This window comes from Uloborus diversus, chromosome 6, assembly GCF_026930045.1.
Source record: "Uloborus diversus isolate 005 chromosome 6, Udiv.v.3.1, whole genome shotgun sequence".
In the NCBI taxonomy this organism is placed as follows: domain Eukaryota; kingdom Metazoa; phylum Arthropoda; class Arachnida; order Araneae; family Uloboridae; genus Uloborus; species Uloborus diversus.
The window spans coordinates 76,218,376-76,238,154 of record NC_072736.1 but is presented as its reverse complement, the minus strand read 5'-3'; the positions used below and the strand labels follow the sequence as shown (position 1 = coordinate 76,238,154).

Here is a 19,779-nt window from a genome sequence, read left to right as displayed (position 1 = left end):
ATTAGCCATTAGGGGTTGAAATTTTCTGTGTAGAGCCTACATAACAATTGTTTCTTCCTTTTCGGTTTTTAATCATCTGCTTACTCAGGCTTCAGTATGCACTTAAGCAAGTAAGATGTTGAAGTTTTGTTTTTAATGTATTGCATGGTTTTGCACCTCCTATTTTGATTAAATATTCCCAACTGGCACTTAATTCATTTTGCATTTCAAGTTAAACTTTGTATATATTTGCCTTATATAGCAAGTTATTTATTCCAAGAAACCAGTCATTCCATCCCTAGTAGTCAAGTAAATATTTTGCCCTACTTACACTGACCATCTAAAAATTCTTGTTACATTAATGTTTGTATTAAACATGTTCTAAAAGAGGGAAAGAATTCAATGAAAACCATGTTTAGTCATTTAAATATATATGTTCTATTTATTTAATAGATGTACAAGGAAGTTTAGAGGTCTGGTGTCAAATCAACATTAGATTATTTAAATTTGGTCTTATGCTCTCTTCTAGAATTCATGTCTTTTTTTAAATCATGTAAATTTTTTTTATTCAGAATTATCCCTGAATGTTAATTAGAGCTGAGTTTTTCTACAAGATTACTGCTATATTTCTAAGCATTTTGAGACTACTACTTCTTTTATCCGAAGTACTTATATTTTTCTATCCAGTCTGATATTTGTATCAGAGGTTAAAATTTATTTTTTCAGTGGAGGGAATTTCTCCTTCTAAACAACGTAATGCAGCATATAATTCACATTTGCTCTCTAATGTATTTTAAAATCTGCGTGTGTTACATTTACATGTAAACAAAATTTAGAGTGTCAGTGGTATTTTTAAATTCAGCAATGTTGCTGCATAATTATTCAAATATTATTTAAGTGTTTCATAATAAATATTACCTTTTTCTTATTTAGGTTGGTGGTGTTACTCCCCAACAAATGGGTGTATATGAAGAATTTGCACGAATGATTCCAGGATTCTTGCCAAATGGTGAAAGAGAACAAACTAACAGCTTTATAAACAAGCCAGTAGCTGTGAGTGACTTACTGGTTGGGGGATTTTTTTCCTTTTCTCTCTTTTCCTTAAACTTAAAATGAAAATTCTGATTTTTAATGTTCATGTAATTTTTAATTTAATTTTTGTTGAAATTCTTAAGCTCTTAGTATGAATCAAAAGTTTTATAAGATATTTAGTTTTAGTACATTATTTTCTGGTATGCTTGTTGGCAACCAATTTATAATATGACAGCCTAGATTTGGCTGCAATTCTGTTACCTTGCTACATCACTAAGAATAAAAATTTCTGCTGTAACACAGCGAAATGCTAAACAAATTTTTTTTTCATTGTTAAAGCATGTACATTTGAGTAATTTCGTTTAAAGAGAAATTGTTGTTCATTTTTTCTCAAATGTAATAGCTCTAGAATAATGAAATTAATTTTGCTGTTGGTTGGTATAAAATCAAGTTTACAATGATAAATAGCTCCCTCGCAATTTTAAATCATATTAATCATCTGCTTTAAATTTTCCGGTTTTAAGCCTTCTTTCTTGTGAATGTTTTTCCTTTCTCTTCAGCAAGAAAGTCTTCTTTTTTTCACTCAGCCAAGACTTTCTTTGAAACTTCTTGTGATTTATTTCGTTGTTGAAGCGTGTTCTTAAGTGTAGCATGCTGTCGAGTCGACAATCACATTTTCTGTGAGTTGATAAAACCTATAATAAAATTATCTTAGCAATTAGATCGAATCATAATTTGTTTTCTAGCTTTCTTGCTAAACTCATTTGATATATCTCCTAACAAAAAAAAAAAGGAAAAAAAGCTGGTCCGAACAAACCAACAATTATTACTTTGAGTTCATGTAAATTGAAATCAAGTATTGTCTCTCAATTAGTGCAACGATTATCTATATAATCTGCCCAATTTCACTGCACGGCCGAAAAGCATCTCAAATTGCTTCTGACTCAAATTCTTGCTTATTCTTATATATAAAATGAGCCTCTGAATCCAAATATGACCACAGTTTTCCCTTATCACCAACCCTTTTTTGGAGTTTGTTGTTGTTTTTCACCCAATTGTTTTTCAGTTTTCAACAGTTTCATAAGCCATTATTTTTTTTGCGAGGGGAAAAGTATAGCTAGATAATTTTAAGAGAAAATAAGCATGCTTATGATATAGCATTAATGTATATATTTATATTTCTGGGGTTGCACCGCCCCAATGTTTATCATATCAAGAAAACTGTCGAGAATTAAAGGATGCTATTTGCAAAAGGTGTGTGTGGAGGAAGAAAAATGGCTATTATATTTGAATTCAGGGGTGATTTTGAATAAAAATCATCAAGAATGGTGTCAGAAGCATTTCGAGGGGTTTTTCTTGCCTATTCAATGTTATCTAAGCACTCCATCTCTTTCAATTTTGATATTGAGCATGCAACATCGAAAACATTTCCTTGATCAATGTTTCTTACAAAGTGTAGGCTTAAGAATGGAGGCTGATCAACAATTCTAACAGCTGCCAGTATCAATTCTGTATGAATTAGGAAGAAAAATTGCACACCCGCAATATTTTTTAAATTAATTTTTCCATTTACACTGCTTTTGAAAAGGAAAAAACTCATGTAGTAAAGATACAGTTGATTCTCTGTTTAACGACTTTCAAGGGACCACAAAAAATAGTCTTAAAGTTGAATGCGTCCTTAAATAGCATGCTTCTAAAACTACAGTGCAGCATCCGGGACTGTGAATAAGCAAGCTTTAATTAGAGTCGTTAAACAGAGAGCCAACTGTATATATGTATATATACGTATATATATATTGTGAATAAAGGTATTAATTTGTTCAGTTTTGATCAGGGATATTCTTAAGTTGACAGTTTCCAAACTTTTTCTTATCTGAATTTGGGCAGATTCTAACAGGTTTACATAGTTGGCTTTCTATTGTATTGTTAAAAAGAAAAAAAAATGCAATTATGCTCTATGCTTACTTTTATGTTCAAAATTTTCTGCTTCGTTTTCAAGAATTTTGTTTCTTTTATTCAATAAGAATTTTTTTCCTTTATAGATTATGACACCTTATTCTGCTACAGATGAAATCACACAAATATATGACAAATTAATTTCTGAACTAGAAATATTAGTTCATGGAATTATTGCACCTGGGAATCCACATTTAACTGCCTTGCACAATTTACTTGATGCTGTACTTGTAGCAAGATCATCCCGAGAATTACCATCTGCAGTTTCTTTATTGCAAAAAGTGAGAGCATTTTTTTGTATTACGAAACTGAAGTTGGGTGACAGTTTATTCTGTACTATCTGTAATTAAGTCAGTGTTTTTTTTTTCTTTTTTTTAATTACAATACTCAAAGTCGTTGAGTGTAGTAAAAATAGTAATTACTGGAATTGTAACATTTTTAAATTTAATAACTATTTTATTTTTTGTTTTATTTTATTTATTTATTTTTTTTTTTTTTTTTTTTTGCCAGTGAAAACTTGCATATTTGACGTTAAGATATAGCAAAGCATAATTAAGTTTTTTCAAAATACTTGACTTGAAACTTTTTCTCTTTAAAGAGAAACTAATAATGTCTAGTATTTGAAGACAATTGTTAACTATTTTATTTGGCATTCTATCTATAGTTAAAGCTGTTTTGTTGAAATCCTGTTGCCTTTTCTGTCGTACTTCATTATTTCACTCTAGCCAGTGCGCATTTAAACAATTACTCTGTCAGGGGACCATGTAAAAGTTTTGAGGCCCATGATTGGCCAAAGCGAATAACTAGCGCGCAAATATGGAGGCCATGTTTTTTCGTTCGTTCAACGCATATGAGCAGATTTCGTTTTAATTCGATTCACGCCTTAATGTATCTATTTTCCTTTTCCATTTCGAACAATGGCTACCTGTTTATTCTTTCAAATCTGCACAATTTTTTTCTGCATTAATTGAATACTATTCATTAAAAGTTTCTAGCAATCATACTTTGCTGATTGTTTGAATTGAAAAAAGGGGAAAGAATTTTGTGTGCTGCCATCTATACATACAGTGTAGTATTTTATACTCGCATAAACTCATATTTGGTATAAATTTAAAACACTTGGAAAATTTTAATGTGTCGACTGTTTAAAATTTTAATTTGTTTCTTCTATTAACGATTTTCTTCCACAACTTTTTGAACTAGTTTTTATATTGTTTGGTAATAATGTTTAGTGCTTTTAATAAGATTAGAAAACACAATATATTATATGCATGTGTTTTTTAAGCTAAAATTAAAAAAAAAATTCTAAATTTAGTTTTGTTATTTTACATTTTGATTAAATTCACATCAGAAATGTATTCTAATGCATTTTAGGTTTTTTTTTTTTGTTTTGTTTTTTTCTTTAAAGCAGCATTTAGTGTAAATTAAATTGCAAAATTTTTACAGAAAAAAGTTTTCTTGCTCAGTTTTAAAAATGTATCTTTAAATGTGATATTTCAAATTTATTACGTGTGTGTCGTTGTTTAAATATCTGCATTTTTTTTTTTTTGAATAATAAGTTAAATGTATTATACTTACATCACTTATGATAATTATACAGCCTGTAGCTTCTATTATGAATGCGCATTCAATTTAATAATTAAACCTGGATTATATCAAAAAAGAACTTTTATCTTACAGTTTTCATTTTAAATTAGTTCTAAGCATTCTTGTTTTTAGATTGAAATATAGTATTTTACAATTCACAAATTTTGCATTAAAAGCTCATCTGAAGCGTCTCTTACTTTTACAAAAGCACCTTTCTTTCTTGTAGAAGGCGTATCTAATTTAATTTTTGCCGGACAACTAGAGTTTTTTTGAAAGGGTTCTTTTATTTATTTGCTTTGGAATCTTCATGAAGGAACTGTGGTGACAAACAAATTGTTTCCTAGAAACAACTGAACAAATAACCTAAATCCAATAAAAAATCAGGTAAAATTCAAGAATAAGGTACTAACTGCACCAGGATGATACAAATAATCTGGTGATTTGGGAGCTCAGTTTTATTATGGCTGATCAGAACATAATTCATCAGTAGAGATAGTTTGTTTATATGTTTGAGGGCATTATGTAGGTTACAAATGTGAACTGATATTTTAATTGTTTAGCATGTTTACTACAGTGATTGTTTAAATCTATCACTCATACTATGATAAATTTTATTATGTTAACATGGGTTTAAATGCTTTAAGTTAATGTCAACTAAGTAAACAACAGTTATATTGTTTTCATTGTGTTCAGATTACCATTGTTAATATTTGCTCCCTGGGATCATGTACCCCTCTAAACAAAGGAATCAAGTATCCTTAATATGCGATTTTTACAAACATACTTGTTCTATTATTAACAACTAGTGGCGATTTACTGAAAATATGTCTCAATTATTAAAGACTGTCTGTACTTTAACATTACACTTCGGTATTTTTTTAAGTTGTATATAACGGATAATATAAACTTCAGAATACTTTCCTAAAAAGAAGTTTCTCTTGACCCATTCAGACAATCATTTCTTGAGCTAAAACAAAATGGCTGAACAAAACGAAATGTTGCCAGTTTTTATGTACCAGTATAACTTTAATATAGTTGTCAGGTTTCAAATCTCTACTAGATGATTTTGGTACATTTTTGGCTGTGGGATCATGTATTCCCAGTCTCCCCTACTTTTTTTTCCTCTAAGCCATGCTGCCCCTAAGCATATAAAATTGGCAAAATATGAAAATTTTTATGTTAAACAAACTAATGGCGTTAAACAGCAAACTAATGATGCCAAAATGATCAGGGGTCTGGCCAGAGGATATTTGGGTCCGTTAACGGACCCTTCACAAAAATCCGATCAACCAAAACGGACCTTTCACAAAATCCCGATCAAACAAAACGGACCTTTCACAAAATCCCAATCAAACAAAACGGACCCTTCACAAAATTCTGATAAACAAGATCGGATCTGTCACAAATTGTTTATTGAAAGAGCAAATCTGAAAGCAAAATAATGCATATTTCTGTGTGTAAACCGATAATTTTTGGAACCTTTTTTTAAAGTCAAATTAGAGGGATCAGCTTATACAAAATCGGCTAATTTTGAAAAAAAAAAGGCACTCTTTCGATGAGAGTTACCAACTTCAAAACTATCACCACTTAGCGTCTGGCGTTGAACCTTTATAATGACTTGATTAGAAAATATTCTCATCATTTTGTTGGCTTGTCAATATTTGCATTTTTACGGTGCGGGTGCGATGTTTAATTGTTATTTTGGGAGAAAATTACATGGGTTTTGATTTTTCGATGCTAACAAGGATGATGAACTTTAAATCAACTCTTTTAATTACCGTTTTTTTTTCCTTTAGATGTCTACATTTTGAAAAACGCTATCTTTTAACATCCGATATGAGAATCATATTTTGTTCTTTTTTCAAGCTAACTTCGCTTTATTAGGATTCAAATAAATGAAAAGTCTCTTTATTTCTGTTAGAACTCTCATCTCAAGTTTTTAAAGCAAAATTCCATTTTCTGTTATGAGTCAAAAATTAAAATGCTGAATAGATGGTTTATTATTATTTTTTTTTGGTCAACTGTGTCCACAGATATTAATGATATGTTATCATAGGACTCTAAAATGCAATTTTAAAATAATTTTATCAAAAATATTTCTTTTACAAGCCGTTTTTATACTTTTGATGCCTTCACTTTGAGAATTGCGATCCCTTTGCATCGGCTGTAGGAATCCGATTTTTCGAATTTTTGATGATTATTACGCTTTGTTAAGAGGTAAACAATTGAAATATCTTCTTATTTTTGTTAAAATCACGGAATTTATAAGTTTTAAACGAAATTCTGTGCTTTTTAAGAGTGTCTTGAGTCAAAAAGTTGAATGCTGAACCCTATTCTGAATTTTGTTTTACTTATTTATATTTTTGTTACAATTATTTTAAATACTGTACAGAAATATATCTAGTATAAATTAACATAATGCAGAATGGTAGATAAATATTGATACTTGAAAGAGCGATGGCCCCCCGCCAAATATCAGAAAAAAAATCCAGAATGATTTTCTCGTCATAAAAGAGGAAAACACTCAACTTTAAGTTTAATTGATGTAGTTTGTGCCATCTCTAAATTCTCAAATTTCGTTTTAACTTTTGCGAAATTTTTTGATTTTTCACAAAATTAAATCATTTTTCACAAAATTATTTGATTTTTCACAAAAAACGGACCCTGTGAGAAATTCTGGACAGACCCCTGATGATATGTCTGAGGTCAGCTTGTATTTTTATGAGCCTTATTTCTCACTGCATCCGCTGATGTACTCCTGTAAACTTTGTACCATTAAGATTCATTTGAACCTTATTTCTTTTTAAACCACTTTTTTTGAAAGTATTTTCGAGAAATTGCTACAAGCTATTTTTTGTATCTCACTGCTCTACTTTTCTTTTAAAAGCAGTGCGCTAAAGTTTAAACTACTAACAGATTTAGCTATGCAGTAGTGTCACTGCCGGTAGCGCGCTACTTCCGACCACTGTTTTAGATTATTCATTATTTGAGTGCCCATGGTTAAATTGTGTTTTTGGATATATCACTCCTTTTTTTTTTTTTTTTTTGTCTTCTAACGTATTTTTGATAATGAAATGCATATTTTTACTTTGATGTTTTTTCGAACTTTTACTCATGAATTAAAAAGAAAAAATTCATTACAGGCAGTTGATGGTTTTCTAGAAGGAATGTGTCAAGTTGCAGGAGACAACGAAATTATGTTACGCTTTAGAGATGGACACTTGTTAGTATTGAAAGCTCTTGCTGATCCCAGGATGTATGGACATCAGTGGACTAGCAAGCAAGTTACACGTTGGTTGATGGAAAGTAGAGATGAATGTAGATATAATCCTGAGTCAGTTGATCTTTTAATCCGTAATCACCTCATAAATCTGCAAGCATATGATTTGCATCTTACCCAGGTAATATTTTATTTTAATAGTAATGATTTTTTGTTTGTACTCAAATAATTATTAAGTAAATAAACAGCATTTTTATAGATCATATAAAAATACAGTAAAAGTGCATATTATCCAAATACCAACATCTTTGTATATTTCCATTGAAAAATGTTTTTAAAAAAAAACTTCAAAATTCAATTAGTCATTGCTGATATTGCCCTTTACAATCTGCTCTGCTGCAATTGCCAGTCCTAAGCTAAGAAAGGAGCGAAAGGAAATTATCTTAAAACATTGTCATGGCTTCTTTTTTTTCAGGTGTTGAAATATCTAAAATACAGTATAGCCCCGATTTAACAATTGTCAACGGACTTTAAAAAAGTACCACTAAATCAAGGATATTTTTAAATTGAGGAAATGGTTTAATCGAAGTTATGCTGTATTAGTGAACTGAATCTGCCTCTATCGAAACTGACCTGAAATTTAGTGCATACTTTGCTAGTCTATCAGATAAGGAACTTTTTAGGGGATTTTTAATGTTGCTTCTGGTAAATATTCTGTCATTTAAAGCAACACTAAATAACTAAACTAAAATTTGATTTATAAATAAAAATTAATTCACTATGGGATACAAATGTGCAAAGTTAAAGAATAAAATACAGACAATTCATCATCAATAAAATCATCTGAATTTTCCAAAGCACAAAAAAATTAACTTGACTACTGAACAGCCAACTTTTTCTTTGTTGCCAAAATTTATAATGAAATTTTTTTTCCCTTCCAAAAAAAAAAAAAAAACTGTGATCATCACAAACCCTGCAACTAGTTTGTTGTGATAAGAAAATGCATATTTTTTACTTTTTTCTCCTTCACACTATTTTTTAGTGTTATGTTTTTGGTTAACCCCTCCCCCTGCCTCCACTCGCGCATAAATAAGCAGGCAGGCTGTCAATTGGCTACTGTTTTCAGTTTTGGGCCAAGAAAACATTCCGGATCTCATTGTAACATGATCTCCACTTACTGTCTGAACCTGGCCGTCCTCGGGTTCTGCTATTGATTGCATCCCTTTGAAGTTTGTGTGGTCCCTTTTAGATTTTTAACTGTAAAGGTGGTATTTTTCTGCCTTTAGCGGGAGATGCTGATGATGATATCAAAAAGAACCGTCAACTTTTGCCAACTCCTTTCCTTTTCTGCAGTACTGCTTTTATCTTAGTTAATGATTTACCATATTGACAAATATAGTTCCTTTGGCATTATTTCAGGAACCCAATTCTTTGACCCAATTCAGTTGGATCAGCCATTCCCAAAAAATCCCCCTACTTTCCCCATCAGCCAAAAATGCTGCTGTTCATTCCAAATAACATGTTCTACAACTTCGGTAATGTTGGAACTGATGCTTTGAACACCTCGCATTTCACACAGGGCGGACTGTTTTTTGGCCAACACCTCATACAAAATTTGAAACTTGATTTTCGTTGTCTAAAAGCCACCTAAACCACAGAGACATGACCACAATTAAGAACTAGAAAGCAACCAGAACCAAGTCAAAAATGATTCAAAATTAATGGGGAAATGTTCAAACCATATTATAAAAAGAAATTCATAAAGTCAAAAAACTGAACTGGCAAACAAAAAATTAACATAATTTCAAGGTAACAAAATTGTTTTGATGGATGAAAAAGGGTTTGTACCCATGAAAAAGGATTTTCACCTAAGGGGAAAATTAAAACTGATTTTTCAAAATTTATTCAAAACTTTAATTTTACCACATACTCAATTTGCAATGTTTTGACTTGTTTTTTTGTATTTCTAGTCGATGGAAAATGGAATGAATCCAATTGCTGTAAATTTTGCTATGCAACTAGCTAAATTGTACCTTTTGGATGAAAGGCAAAGTGGTTTGGTGTCAGAAGTAAGTTTCTATTTGTTCCAATTAGTTATTGTTGATATTTATATAGTGAGGTAAGATTATTTTTAAATAAGATAGTGTTGCTGTTAGTTTTATCTATGTAAGTTTTAATCTACAGTAAAAACCACAATAACTAAATGCCACTGGGGGAACCTGTCACATGTTGATTTGTTGCCAATGTTTCGTATTTCAGCAAAAACAATTTTTCACTAAATGTTGTGAAAATTGGTTTTGACAGATCAAATGAAGGAACTTCAATTTTCAAAAAGAAAATGTAAGAACTCTGTTAATGGCAAACTAGAGATATTTCACTATTAAATTTAGGGCCTAACAGATGGTACCATTATTTGTCACTTCCTAAAATCTTTAATTTAACAACCTTCTAAAACATTGTGGAGTTTTCCTAAATGTATGACAGTATGGCAGATGAAAAAACCTTTGTTTGTGCTGTCACTAGTAAGAATAAACTGTTTTGTGAACTCATTAGACAAATTTATTATTGATAATCAAATAATAAAAGTGCTGTTCTAATTTTTTATATTTCATTTAGTCAATTCTGTGATGTAGCATATATTTGATATAAATTTTTTGTAATTTGTGTTTGCAATTTTTGTTATAGATTTGTTATTCAAGGTACATTTCTTATTGTTTTTTAGGTTGATTTATATAATACAGTAGAAACATTAGCACGTATTGCTACACTTCCGCGTCAACTTCCTGAAGGGTAAGATTTAAATCAATTTTTTTCTGTTCATTCAAATTTTTTACATAATTCAGATTATTCTTTTTTTTTTTTTTTTTCAGAAAATGTGTATCATTACATCACATAATAGAATGATGAATATTTGTGTTAATATAAGATTAAGATTGTTTTCTTTTTTTTTCTTTTTGAAATAAAAAATTTAAAATTGACATTCGAGTCACTAAATCTTATAATTTCAAAGAAAAAATAAATACAGTAAAGAAAGACTTCCTTTTTACTAAAAGATTATTTAAGAAAATTTTGTAACTTTCTTTTTACTGAATTTGAATAGAAGACTGATTTTTCAAAGTTCTTTTTTTCTTTAACTTCTGTTTGCAATGGGTTTGAATTATATGCTTTTATAGTGAAGTGTGTGTGTGTGTGGTTTTTTTTTTTTTTTTCACTCAATTTTTTTGTAGGCTTCCTCAGCTGTTGGATATGCTTAGGACAACCGGTGATCCAACTTTTTTAGATCGTGCTCCTGGTGGAGGACCTATGTCAATGATGTATTCTGGGATTACTCAAGCTCGAGAATTTGATGATCCCCCTGGTTTATATGAGAAAACTGAGTTTCTTCTCAGAGAATGGGTTAATATGTTTCATGCTCCAAATGCAGGAAGAGACAGTACTAAAGCATTTTCGCTTTTTGTCCATCAAGTATGTTTCCAACGTTTATCTCACTTTTATTGATTGACTTGTCCTTTCCCCCCCAGTTTTTACTTTAGACCTAAATGTGAAAACAATAATAATGTACTATTGCGATTATCAGATTGGAAGCTCAATGTAGTGTTTTGTTTTTACCTTTTGTCCTCAGAAGACTTGAGCCCAGCTTTTTATTTTTGTTATTTTTTGGAAATTCCTTTTCTCTAATTATTTAAATATATTTTGTGTGTGTGGGACATCTTTCTTTTGATCTCGTGAAGAGATAAAAAATTTAACTTCAATATATGCATATATTTTATGATGAATTAAAGTTAGACGTCTGTCTTTATTTTCCTTTAAGGGAAGTGTAGCTTTGTAGCTTTCTAAGGATGAAGGGTTCAGTTTAACTAAATTACCAAAAATGAAACATATGTTAATAATAACTTGGTTTTTGTTGATATTCAATAGTTCTTATTTTTAAAAGGCTCCAAAATTTTATCAAAACTTAAGTTTTTTTTTTACTTCTCACTCTGACCCCTGATAAAAACAAACTGCGCATAAAAAAAAATATTTGTTAGATTCATAACTGTATCCTCTTAAATAAATCTGTGTATAATCTTATTATACTTTTAATTCTTTGAATTTATGTTCGTTTTAAAATATTTTATTGCACATAACAGTCGGAAAATTGTCATGTGTTTTAATGTGTGCTTATTACTTTCAGATGAATTTGCAAGGTATTTTAAAGACTGATGAACTGATTACTCGATTTTTTCGTTTAAGTACAGAAATGTGTGTCGATCTTTGTTATCGAGTTCTGATTGATCAGAGCTTGAAATCTCCAACTGTTATTCGTGCAAAATGCTTTCATACTCTGGATGCTTACGTTCGCCTAATCGCTCTTCTAGTAAAACACAGTGGTGATGCTAGCAATACAATTACCAAAGTCAATTTGTTGAATAAGGTAATTCAGGTACTTCTTAAATTTTTATTGTTTCTTTTTTCAAAGTTTTTTTTCCTATTGATGTGCTCACATGCACATATCGTCGCCTCAGAGCAACATTAAGATATGTTCGTGTTATTCCTGGGATTGGATGTCTTACTGTTGTTCTGAGGCGACAATATGTATCAGGGTTCATACGCACCGGGAAAACCTGGAATTGTCAGAGAAAATGTCGGGGTTTTTTTTCTAATTTTTACCCAGGGAATTTTGTTCTTTGAGATCTAATCTTCATTTTCATCGATGTTTCGTAAAAAAATTGCAAAAATTTTGTGCCAAAATGACGCTAGCAATAAAAAAAGTGGCGACCCAAAACAACTTCCTACCGCAACTGCCATTTTTGACCCTCTATAGTTCCCAAGAAAAATAATCCTCAGGTGAGCAGGAATTACGCACACACTCGACAAGGAAGATGACAATTTACTGCTTCGGAAGCACAAGCATGAAGATAAAAGGGTCGACCTGGGAAAATCGTTTTTTTTTTTTATCGGAAAGTCTTTTCAGCTACGTGTGAAACGTAGTTGCCATTTTTGGTCATTCACAACATGGAAGTAGATGCGATCCTTAAATGCCTAAGTTTCCAAAATCAAAGCAGAATTGGATGTTTTTTTAAATAGCAAACTATTTAAAATAATGCGAAATTTGCTGCAAATTGTTTTGATTTAAAATTTTATTATTTATTCAAATAATGTTCTTGAGAAATGAAAAATTTTGTTCTTAAAACTTAATCTGACCCTTATTGCCTTGGACGCAAATGTGCTAAAAACTTTTCAACTTAATTGTAGTTTCATGAAGATTTATGTTTTTAAAGTTACTTTCATGCTACAAATTCAAAAAAGTATTTCTTATTAAGCAATCACGATTGCTTATTGTTCTCATTTGACAGTCTTTGATGTCCGTGCCTTTTTCAGCTCCCACCGTCACCTGCAGGTGCGACTCCGTCCCCCGGTAGCCGCTCCTAGTCGGTGGCGTCCTACACACATGCACGCTCATACGCTATGCACTCACACACATACGCACAGTGCCTTTACACACATACACACACGCCAACGTGCATAAACATAGGTCTACGCACACACAAAAAACCTACACATACACAACTAATACACACGTCTCCGTTCAAGAGGAGAGGTATACTTGGAGGGACAGGAGCCGTGAGTAGGGTAGTAACCAATGGGTAGGGTCTTGTTGCATTTTGTGATTGCGAAAAACATAATTTGAATTCAAAATTTCAGAACTCAAATTAATTTTTTTTTTGGTCTAGCCGCCGTATTTGGTCATTCCCAAGATAGAAATACACAAGACTTTTTAAGTGCCTAGGTTCCTAAAAACGGCATTGGATGTTTATTGCAATGCAAACTATTGAAAAGAACACAAAATTTGCCTTATGTATTAAAAACTGACTATTTTGTCTTAATTGTAGTTTTTAAGGACCATTAATTTTTTATAACTACTTTTGTGCTACAAATTCAAAAATCTACTTATCTTAAAATTTTCACTTAATCGCCATATTTGGTCGTTTGCACTATGGAAGTAGAGGTAAACTTCCAAAAACAGAATTGGATGTTTATCTCAATGTAAACTATTGAAAGTAACAAAAAATATGCAACAAATTATGAATTTTTAAAAATTAATTTTCCAGGGAGGAAGCATTTTAATTTTAATGTAAGTATCCTTCAATATGCAAAAGAAAGGGGAAAAAAATGATTATTGGCATTGGCCTATGATTGGTGGATGTTGATTTTTGTTATTTTGCATTATATGGTATGCCTATCAATGCAACAAGTTAATCATTTATACTGAAAAATTGCTTTGTTTTTTGCTCAATATTTTTTACATTATATACTTATAAGAAAGTAGAAAAAATCGATTGTAAACCAAACGCGGATGCTAAAAGATTGCTGCGCGACTATAGCAAAATGCTAATATTACGCATGACAGGTGAGATCAAAGAACTGCTAAAATAAGTTGAAAGTACTTTGTTTTCAACAAGTAGTAAACCAATTAAAACAACTTTAAACAAAGTGTTTGAAAAAAACTAAAAATTTTGAGGTTAAAAAGAAAGAAAAAAAAATATAATTTTTTTTCCAATATTTTCAAATCTAAGATTTTTTTTTTTAAATCTCGGGGGGGGGGGGGGGGGAGTTTCAGTTTTTCCACATTGCTATTTTAAGCAATTTTAATTGTTTTTAAAATATTGCTTTTTAAACATAATTTTGAATGAAGCGAGTAACCTGGAATTTTCTAAAAAAACAACCTGGAAAAGTCAGGGAATTTTTTTTAACCACAAGTGTATGAACCCTGTGTATATATTTATAATATATGTCTGTAACAAAACCTAACTAAAGTTGTATGAGACGGAAAGAGCAGGTCTTTGAGTTGTATATGTGCAGACTAAGCCCACTATGTTACGTGGAAGTGATGACAAATGCAAAAAGGATATACTGATGGCCAGAAGCAGACTCTGGACAAGTTATGCTGGCCGTAGTCAATTTATCCTTTTGCCAAAACCAAATTCAAACTGTTATCCACATGCAAGCAGCAGCTGCTTACAGTGAACTGTGTCAATTGCTACAACTCTATTAAAATGCAGTATAAACCAGATTCAACGCTTGGCAAGGGACTGAAAAAAACGTTATCATTAGATCGAGGAGCATAGGCATTCAATGCAGTCAAATCTGGACCAGTGAAACGAATCATTAAATTGAGGAAATCGTTAAATCAAAGTTATATTGTAGTAATTTTTCCTAATTTCTAGATTCGCTTGGCATGGACTGAAAAAAAAAGACTTCTTTCCACACATAGAAGAAATTTAGCCCATTAATATCCTCTATTTCATCAAGTTTAAAGAGCTGGCACCTCACTCCTTTTTGCATGAGACAACATACCATTGAGAAGGGTTAAAAGGTGGAGAAAGTGAGGCTTTTAAATTTTGAAGCAAAAATCTCAAGTCACATGTCATATTTTAACTATCTGATGGTTTTGAACGTCTTATCACGCCAAGCATGTTTCAAAAGCATTTAACACTTATTTTTCTGATGCTAAATGCTCAATTGTCAAATGGTCCAAGGTGCAGGCCGATAGCTAGGCATTGATAGAAGGTAGGGCACTTGACTTACATGGCAAGTTACTCCAAGAAAGTTTTTCATGGGAAGAATTTCATGCATCTAACTCATGACCCAGGACTGTCAGAGGGTTAAAATACAGTATTGGAAGAAATCTGGTTTCATTTACCCATTTCACTTAAAAGGCGTCTCTCGTTCGTCGTAGTTGAACCATGTGACTTGGGATCTTTGCCTCAGCATTTCCTAAGCCATTGATTGAACTTGCTCCCTCCATTTACTAATTCCTTCTCTAAGCTACATATTAAGCTTAAGTCAGGAATCACAATTTAAATCTGTTAACCAAATACCTCTCCTTTAAACCCTTTCCAATAAATTGTCTTTCTTTGGAGAATGTAACTAAAACAGAACAGCATATTCTTAATGAGGTCTTAACATACTTAAATTTGTGTGCAATAAAGAATTTTACCAAATTGAAATTTAATATTAAAAACAGCCGTTTATAAAATTTTCTAATATGCATAGAGCTTTATTTAACAGTGCATTGATTTTAGATAAGTAGAAACAACTGCAAATCAGTTTGACTGAATATTTATTTCTACTAACAAAATATATTTATCTCATTTATGCGTGGCATGCTTAATTTTCAGCAAATTTCCATTTGTAGCTTACAAAATTCTCTATACTGGTGGGTTTGATAAGTTAATATGTATTAGACTGCAGGGACCAATTTAAAAAAACGTATGGTTGATGAAACAGTGCTTCACTGTATTTATTTAGAATTGTAAGACCATTTATATATCTCCACAATTGTGGCAAACTTGACACATTTTCGTAGCTTAATTCTAAATGTAACTCTGTCTCTTTTCCATTTTTCCTATCTATTGAAAGATTGAACTCCAATTCCATGCAATTCATTTAATAGTATTGTGCAACAGTATTCTGAAGGTTACTCAGATTATCATGTAGATTGATTATGTGTGATATTGGAGTTTTGCTGAAGTATAACATAATCTGGAATGCATTTTTAAAAAATATTTGAGGAAGTTCAAACTTAAACAATTCAATAATACTTTTGAGAGAAACAGCCACAAATCAGAGCAGTGTTGTGCAAGTATCAAAGTTTCTGTCTATAACTAGAAACCTAGATCAACTGCTTTGATGCAAATAGCACAAAATATGAATATATATATATATATATATATATATATATATATATATATATATATATATATATATATATATATATATATATATACTCTGATTTCAGTTATTTTGAAATTCAGACTACACATTGATGTTTGACAAAGACAATATTTTAAATGAAATTTAATTGTTTCAATTGCTTATTAGAATTTTATCAACTGATATTTTAAAACACTATCAAATGTTTAGCCAAGATACTGTTATTAGAAATTTAGTCCAAGCATTAGCCTGATAATGGTTTGTTCATAAATTTTTGTTTAATTACATCCTGCAGCATTATAATTACATTAAGTTCTCAATAGTTTTCCAGTTGCAATCATTGTGTAAGTATATTGAATATATGTGGCACACAAAATCAAGATTGTTCTTCTCTTCTAAAAAACAATCTACTAATCTAAACAAAAAGTTATATTATACAGAACGTTTAGGCAATTGAGTAGTTGGGTAAAATTTTGGTGCAACATTTTTTGATGTCAGTAGTTTCTAACATATATTTTGTGTGGTGCTTTTGGTGATCATCAAGATAACTTCTCATCAGGCTCTCCATTTCTAGCTGTCAAAATCCTCGTAAACTAACTGCTCTGATGAATTAGGTTTCACAAGTTAGGGATGCTAAAGAACATTCTCAATATTCCTATCTAGTAAAACGTAGAAAAATATAAACAAATGGTTAGAGACATAAGTCATTCAAACCCCAAAAGTGCATAATAACTTTTAATATAATGGCATTACTTAAATTAATTGCCATTTTTTTTATCGTGCACCTATTTCTGAAAACCCAGTTGCGAGAAACGCTACATTGTCGTGGACAACGAAACTCTTTCGTGGACAGAACTGTCCTCACTGAAACAAATAAAGTTGTGTCCCCCCTTTGCCCCCCCCCAAAAAAATTATGTCCCCCTTTGCCCCCCCCCCCCAAAAAAAAAACCTGTTTGCAACTGTCGAACATTTTTTAACTCGGCAGTATGCAAATTTCAGCATATTTGCATGAACTGCAGATGCGGGAGGGAAAGACTCATGTTATGTCATAACGCACACATTTGCAAGGAGGTTTAGAACAGTAGGAACTAATAGAGGAGCAAATGGTCGTATTTCAGCTTCTGTGCGATTTTTGTGATACAATTATGGGAGTTAGTTCTTCTGAAAGGTATTGGCTTAAAAAGAAAGAATTTGGGTGTTGCCAGTATCGAAAATGGTGCAGAGGGGTGTGGGGGTAGATTTTTGCGACACAATTCAGCAGGAGGGAGTGAAGGCAATTTTTGTGATACAATTATGGGAGTTAGGTTTTGCTTTTTTTTTTTTGAAAGACATTGGCCCAAAAAGAAAGAATTTAGATGTTGCCAGTCTCAAAAATAGTGCAAGGGAGTTGGGGGGGGAAGGGGGAGATTTTGTGATGTAATTATGGGAGAGGGGCGTGAAGGTGCTTTTTGTGATAAAATAAAGGGAGTTTTTCTGAAAGGTATTGGCCTAAAGAGAAAGAATTAGGATGTTGTCGCTCTCAAAAATTGTGCAGGAGACGTGGGGGGATTTTTGTGATACAATTATGGGAGTTAGTTTTTTTGAAAGGTATTGGCTGAAAGAATTAATGAAATTACGTCCGAATTTTGCATACAGATTATGTAGTTCTCAAAGCTTGTCGCAGACATCTACAAAACTTTGTTCCACTGGGATTTGAAATCTAAGTATTTGAAAACATTCTATTTTGATTTATTTTAAAATGCGTACCATAGTGTATACTTAAATGTGCACATTTGTACTTCAAATAAGTGTTTAATAGTTCTTTTTCATTTTAATTGAAGGTGCTAGGCATTGTTACTGGTGTTCTTTTGCAAGATCAAGAATTACGAGGAGTTGATTTTCAGCAGCTGCCTTATCATAGGATTTTCATTATGTTATTTTTGGAACTCAGTGCTCCGGAGTCTGTTTTGGAAGCTATAAGCACTCAGATAATGACGGCATTTTGGTAAGGATGCTTTTCTTATTGATTTATTTTAAATACTTCATACTGCAAATTATCTTTAGCATACAATATTTTGTAAAAACTTAAGAAATAAAAAAAAAGAAATAGATCTCCTGTAAAAATATTGCTCTAAAGGAAGGAGGGGGCTGGTTTCGGACTTTAATTTTTTAATTTCTAAAATGAATTTTTTAAAAACATTATTTGAACCAAAGGTTGATGAGGTTATTGGCTTTGCTTGTAGTTTCATACTGATGCACATGTTTTTATTATTAAATGAAAAAGAGGAAAATGCTAGTTCTGTATTGTATGAAATAGAGTAACTGTTATTTTCATTTAAAATTACTTAGAATATGCAGTGAAATCTCATTACAACGAAATTTAAGGGACCACAAAGGTTGTTCGTTGTGACAGGAATTTCGCCGTATTTTTATTCATTGTAACGGGATTTTACTAGTTTAATTTGCTATAAATTTTTCAACAAATATTTAGGTGAAAAAAGAACTTCTTTTCTCAGATAGATACTAAATATTTAGGAAACATGAATTTTAATTTTGGTTATTAGGTCCATTTCTCTTTCTCTCTCTTGTTTTTCCTACTTTGGAAAAATAGAGACAGTTGATTTGCTTGATTCCAAATTTTAATTAATTCAAATCATTGCTTTTTCATGCATAGGGATGTTGAATAAGTTCTCGCTTTTTTTTTAATGCAAATTAATGCTTTATTTTAAAAAAACCAGTAAAAAACATTACTGAAGGTTGTGTTCATTGTAGTCACTACTTTTACCCTTCTTCCTGGCAGCATTTGAGTCCCTGTACAAAAAACGACACTCATTTTGAGGATGTGCAAGAGTTGACCCAGTTTTTCGCATCTTCATAAGAATGGAAGTGCCGCTCTGCCAGGCCATGTGCTCGGAATGAGTGGTAGTCGGAAGGTGCAATGTCCAGTGAATATGGTGGGTGTGATAGGCCTTTCCACCTAAGTGTGGTTGAGCGTTTTGATGCTGCAGAAGTACCTTGTGTTGTCTCTGCTCGTATAGCCTCCGTTTTTCTTTCAATGCTCAGCTTAATCGTGCCAGTTGTAATTTGTAGCAATCTCTCCTGATGGCTTCTTTTGCGTTTTCGGTGCACTAGGGCATTTTTTTTCTTAAAAATCAAAATCATTATTTTTAAAGCACCTAAACCAATCTCTGCAAATTGTTGTTTCAGAGCGAGCATGATCGCTGTAAGTCTCAACAAGATTCTCTGAACTCCAGCTGTAGATTTTTTCTTGAATGAAATACTGCAGTTCACGCAAATACTCTTTTTTTTTGAGGCACAAAATTTTACAT

The 19,779-nt window shown here is 31.5% G+C and overlaps 1 protein-coding gene across 1 annotated transcript in view; it reads left to right on the top strand.

Annotated features, from left to right (window-relative positions):
• Window positions 1-19,779, top strand: part of LOC129225121 (CCR4-NOT transcription complex subunit 1-like) — a gene marked incomplete in the record, with an annotated part of 91,796 nt that overhangs the window by 53,129 nt on the left and 18,888 nt on the right. The window contains 8 exon segments of the mRNA XM_054859682.1: window positions 913-1,032; window positions 3,054-3,248; window positions 7,698-7,955; window positions 9,745-9,843; window positions 10,497-10,564; window positions 11,002-11,239; window positions 11,949-12,188; window positions 18,292-18,455. Of these exon segments, the coding sequence (XP_054715657.1) occupies window positions 913-1,032; window positions 3,054-3,248; window positions 7,698-7,955; window positions 9,745-9,843; window positions 10,497-10,564; window positions 11,002-11,239; window positions 11,949-12,188; window positions 18,292-18,455 (1,382 nt within the window).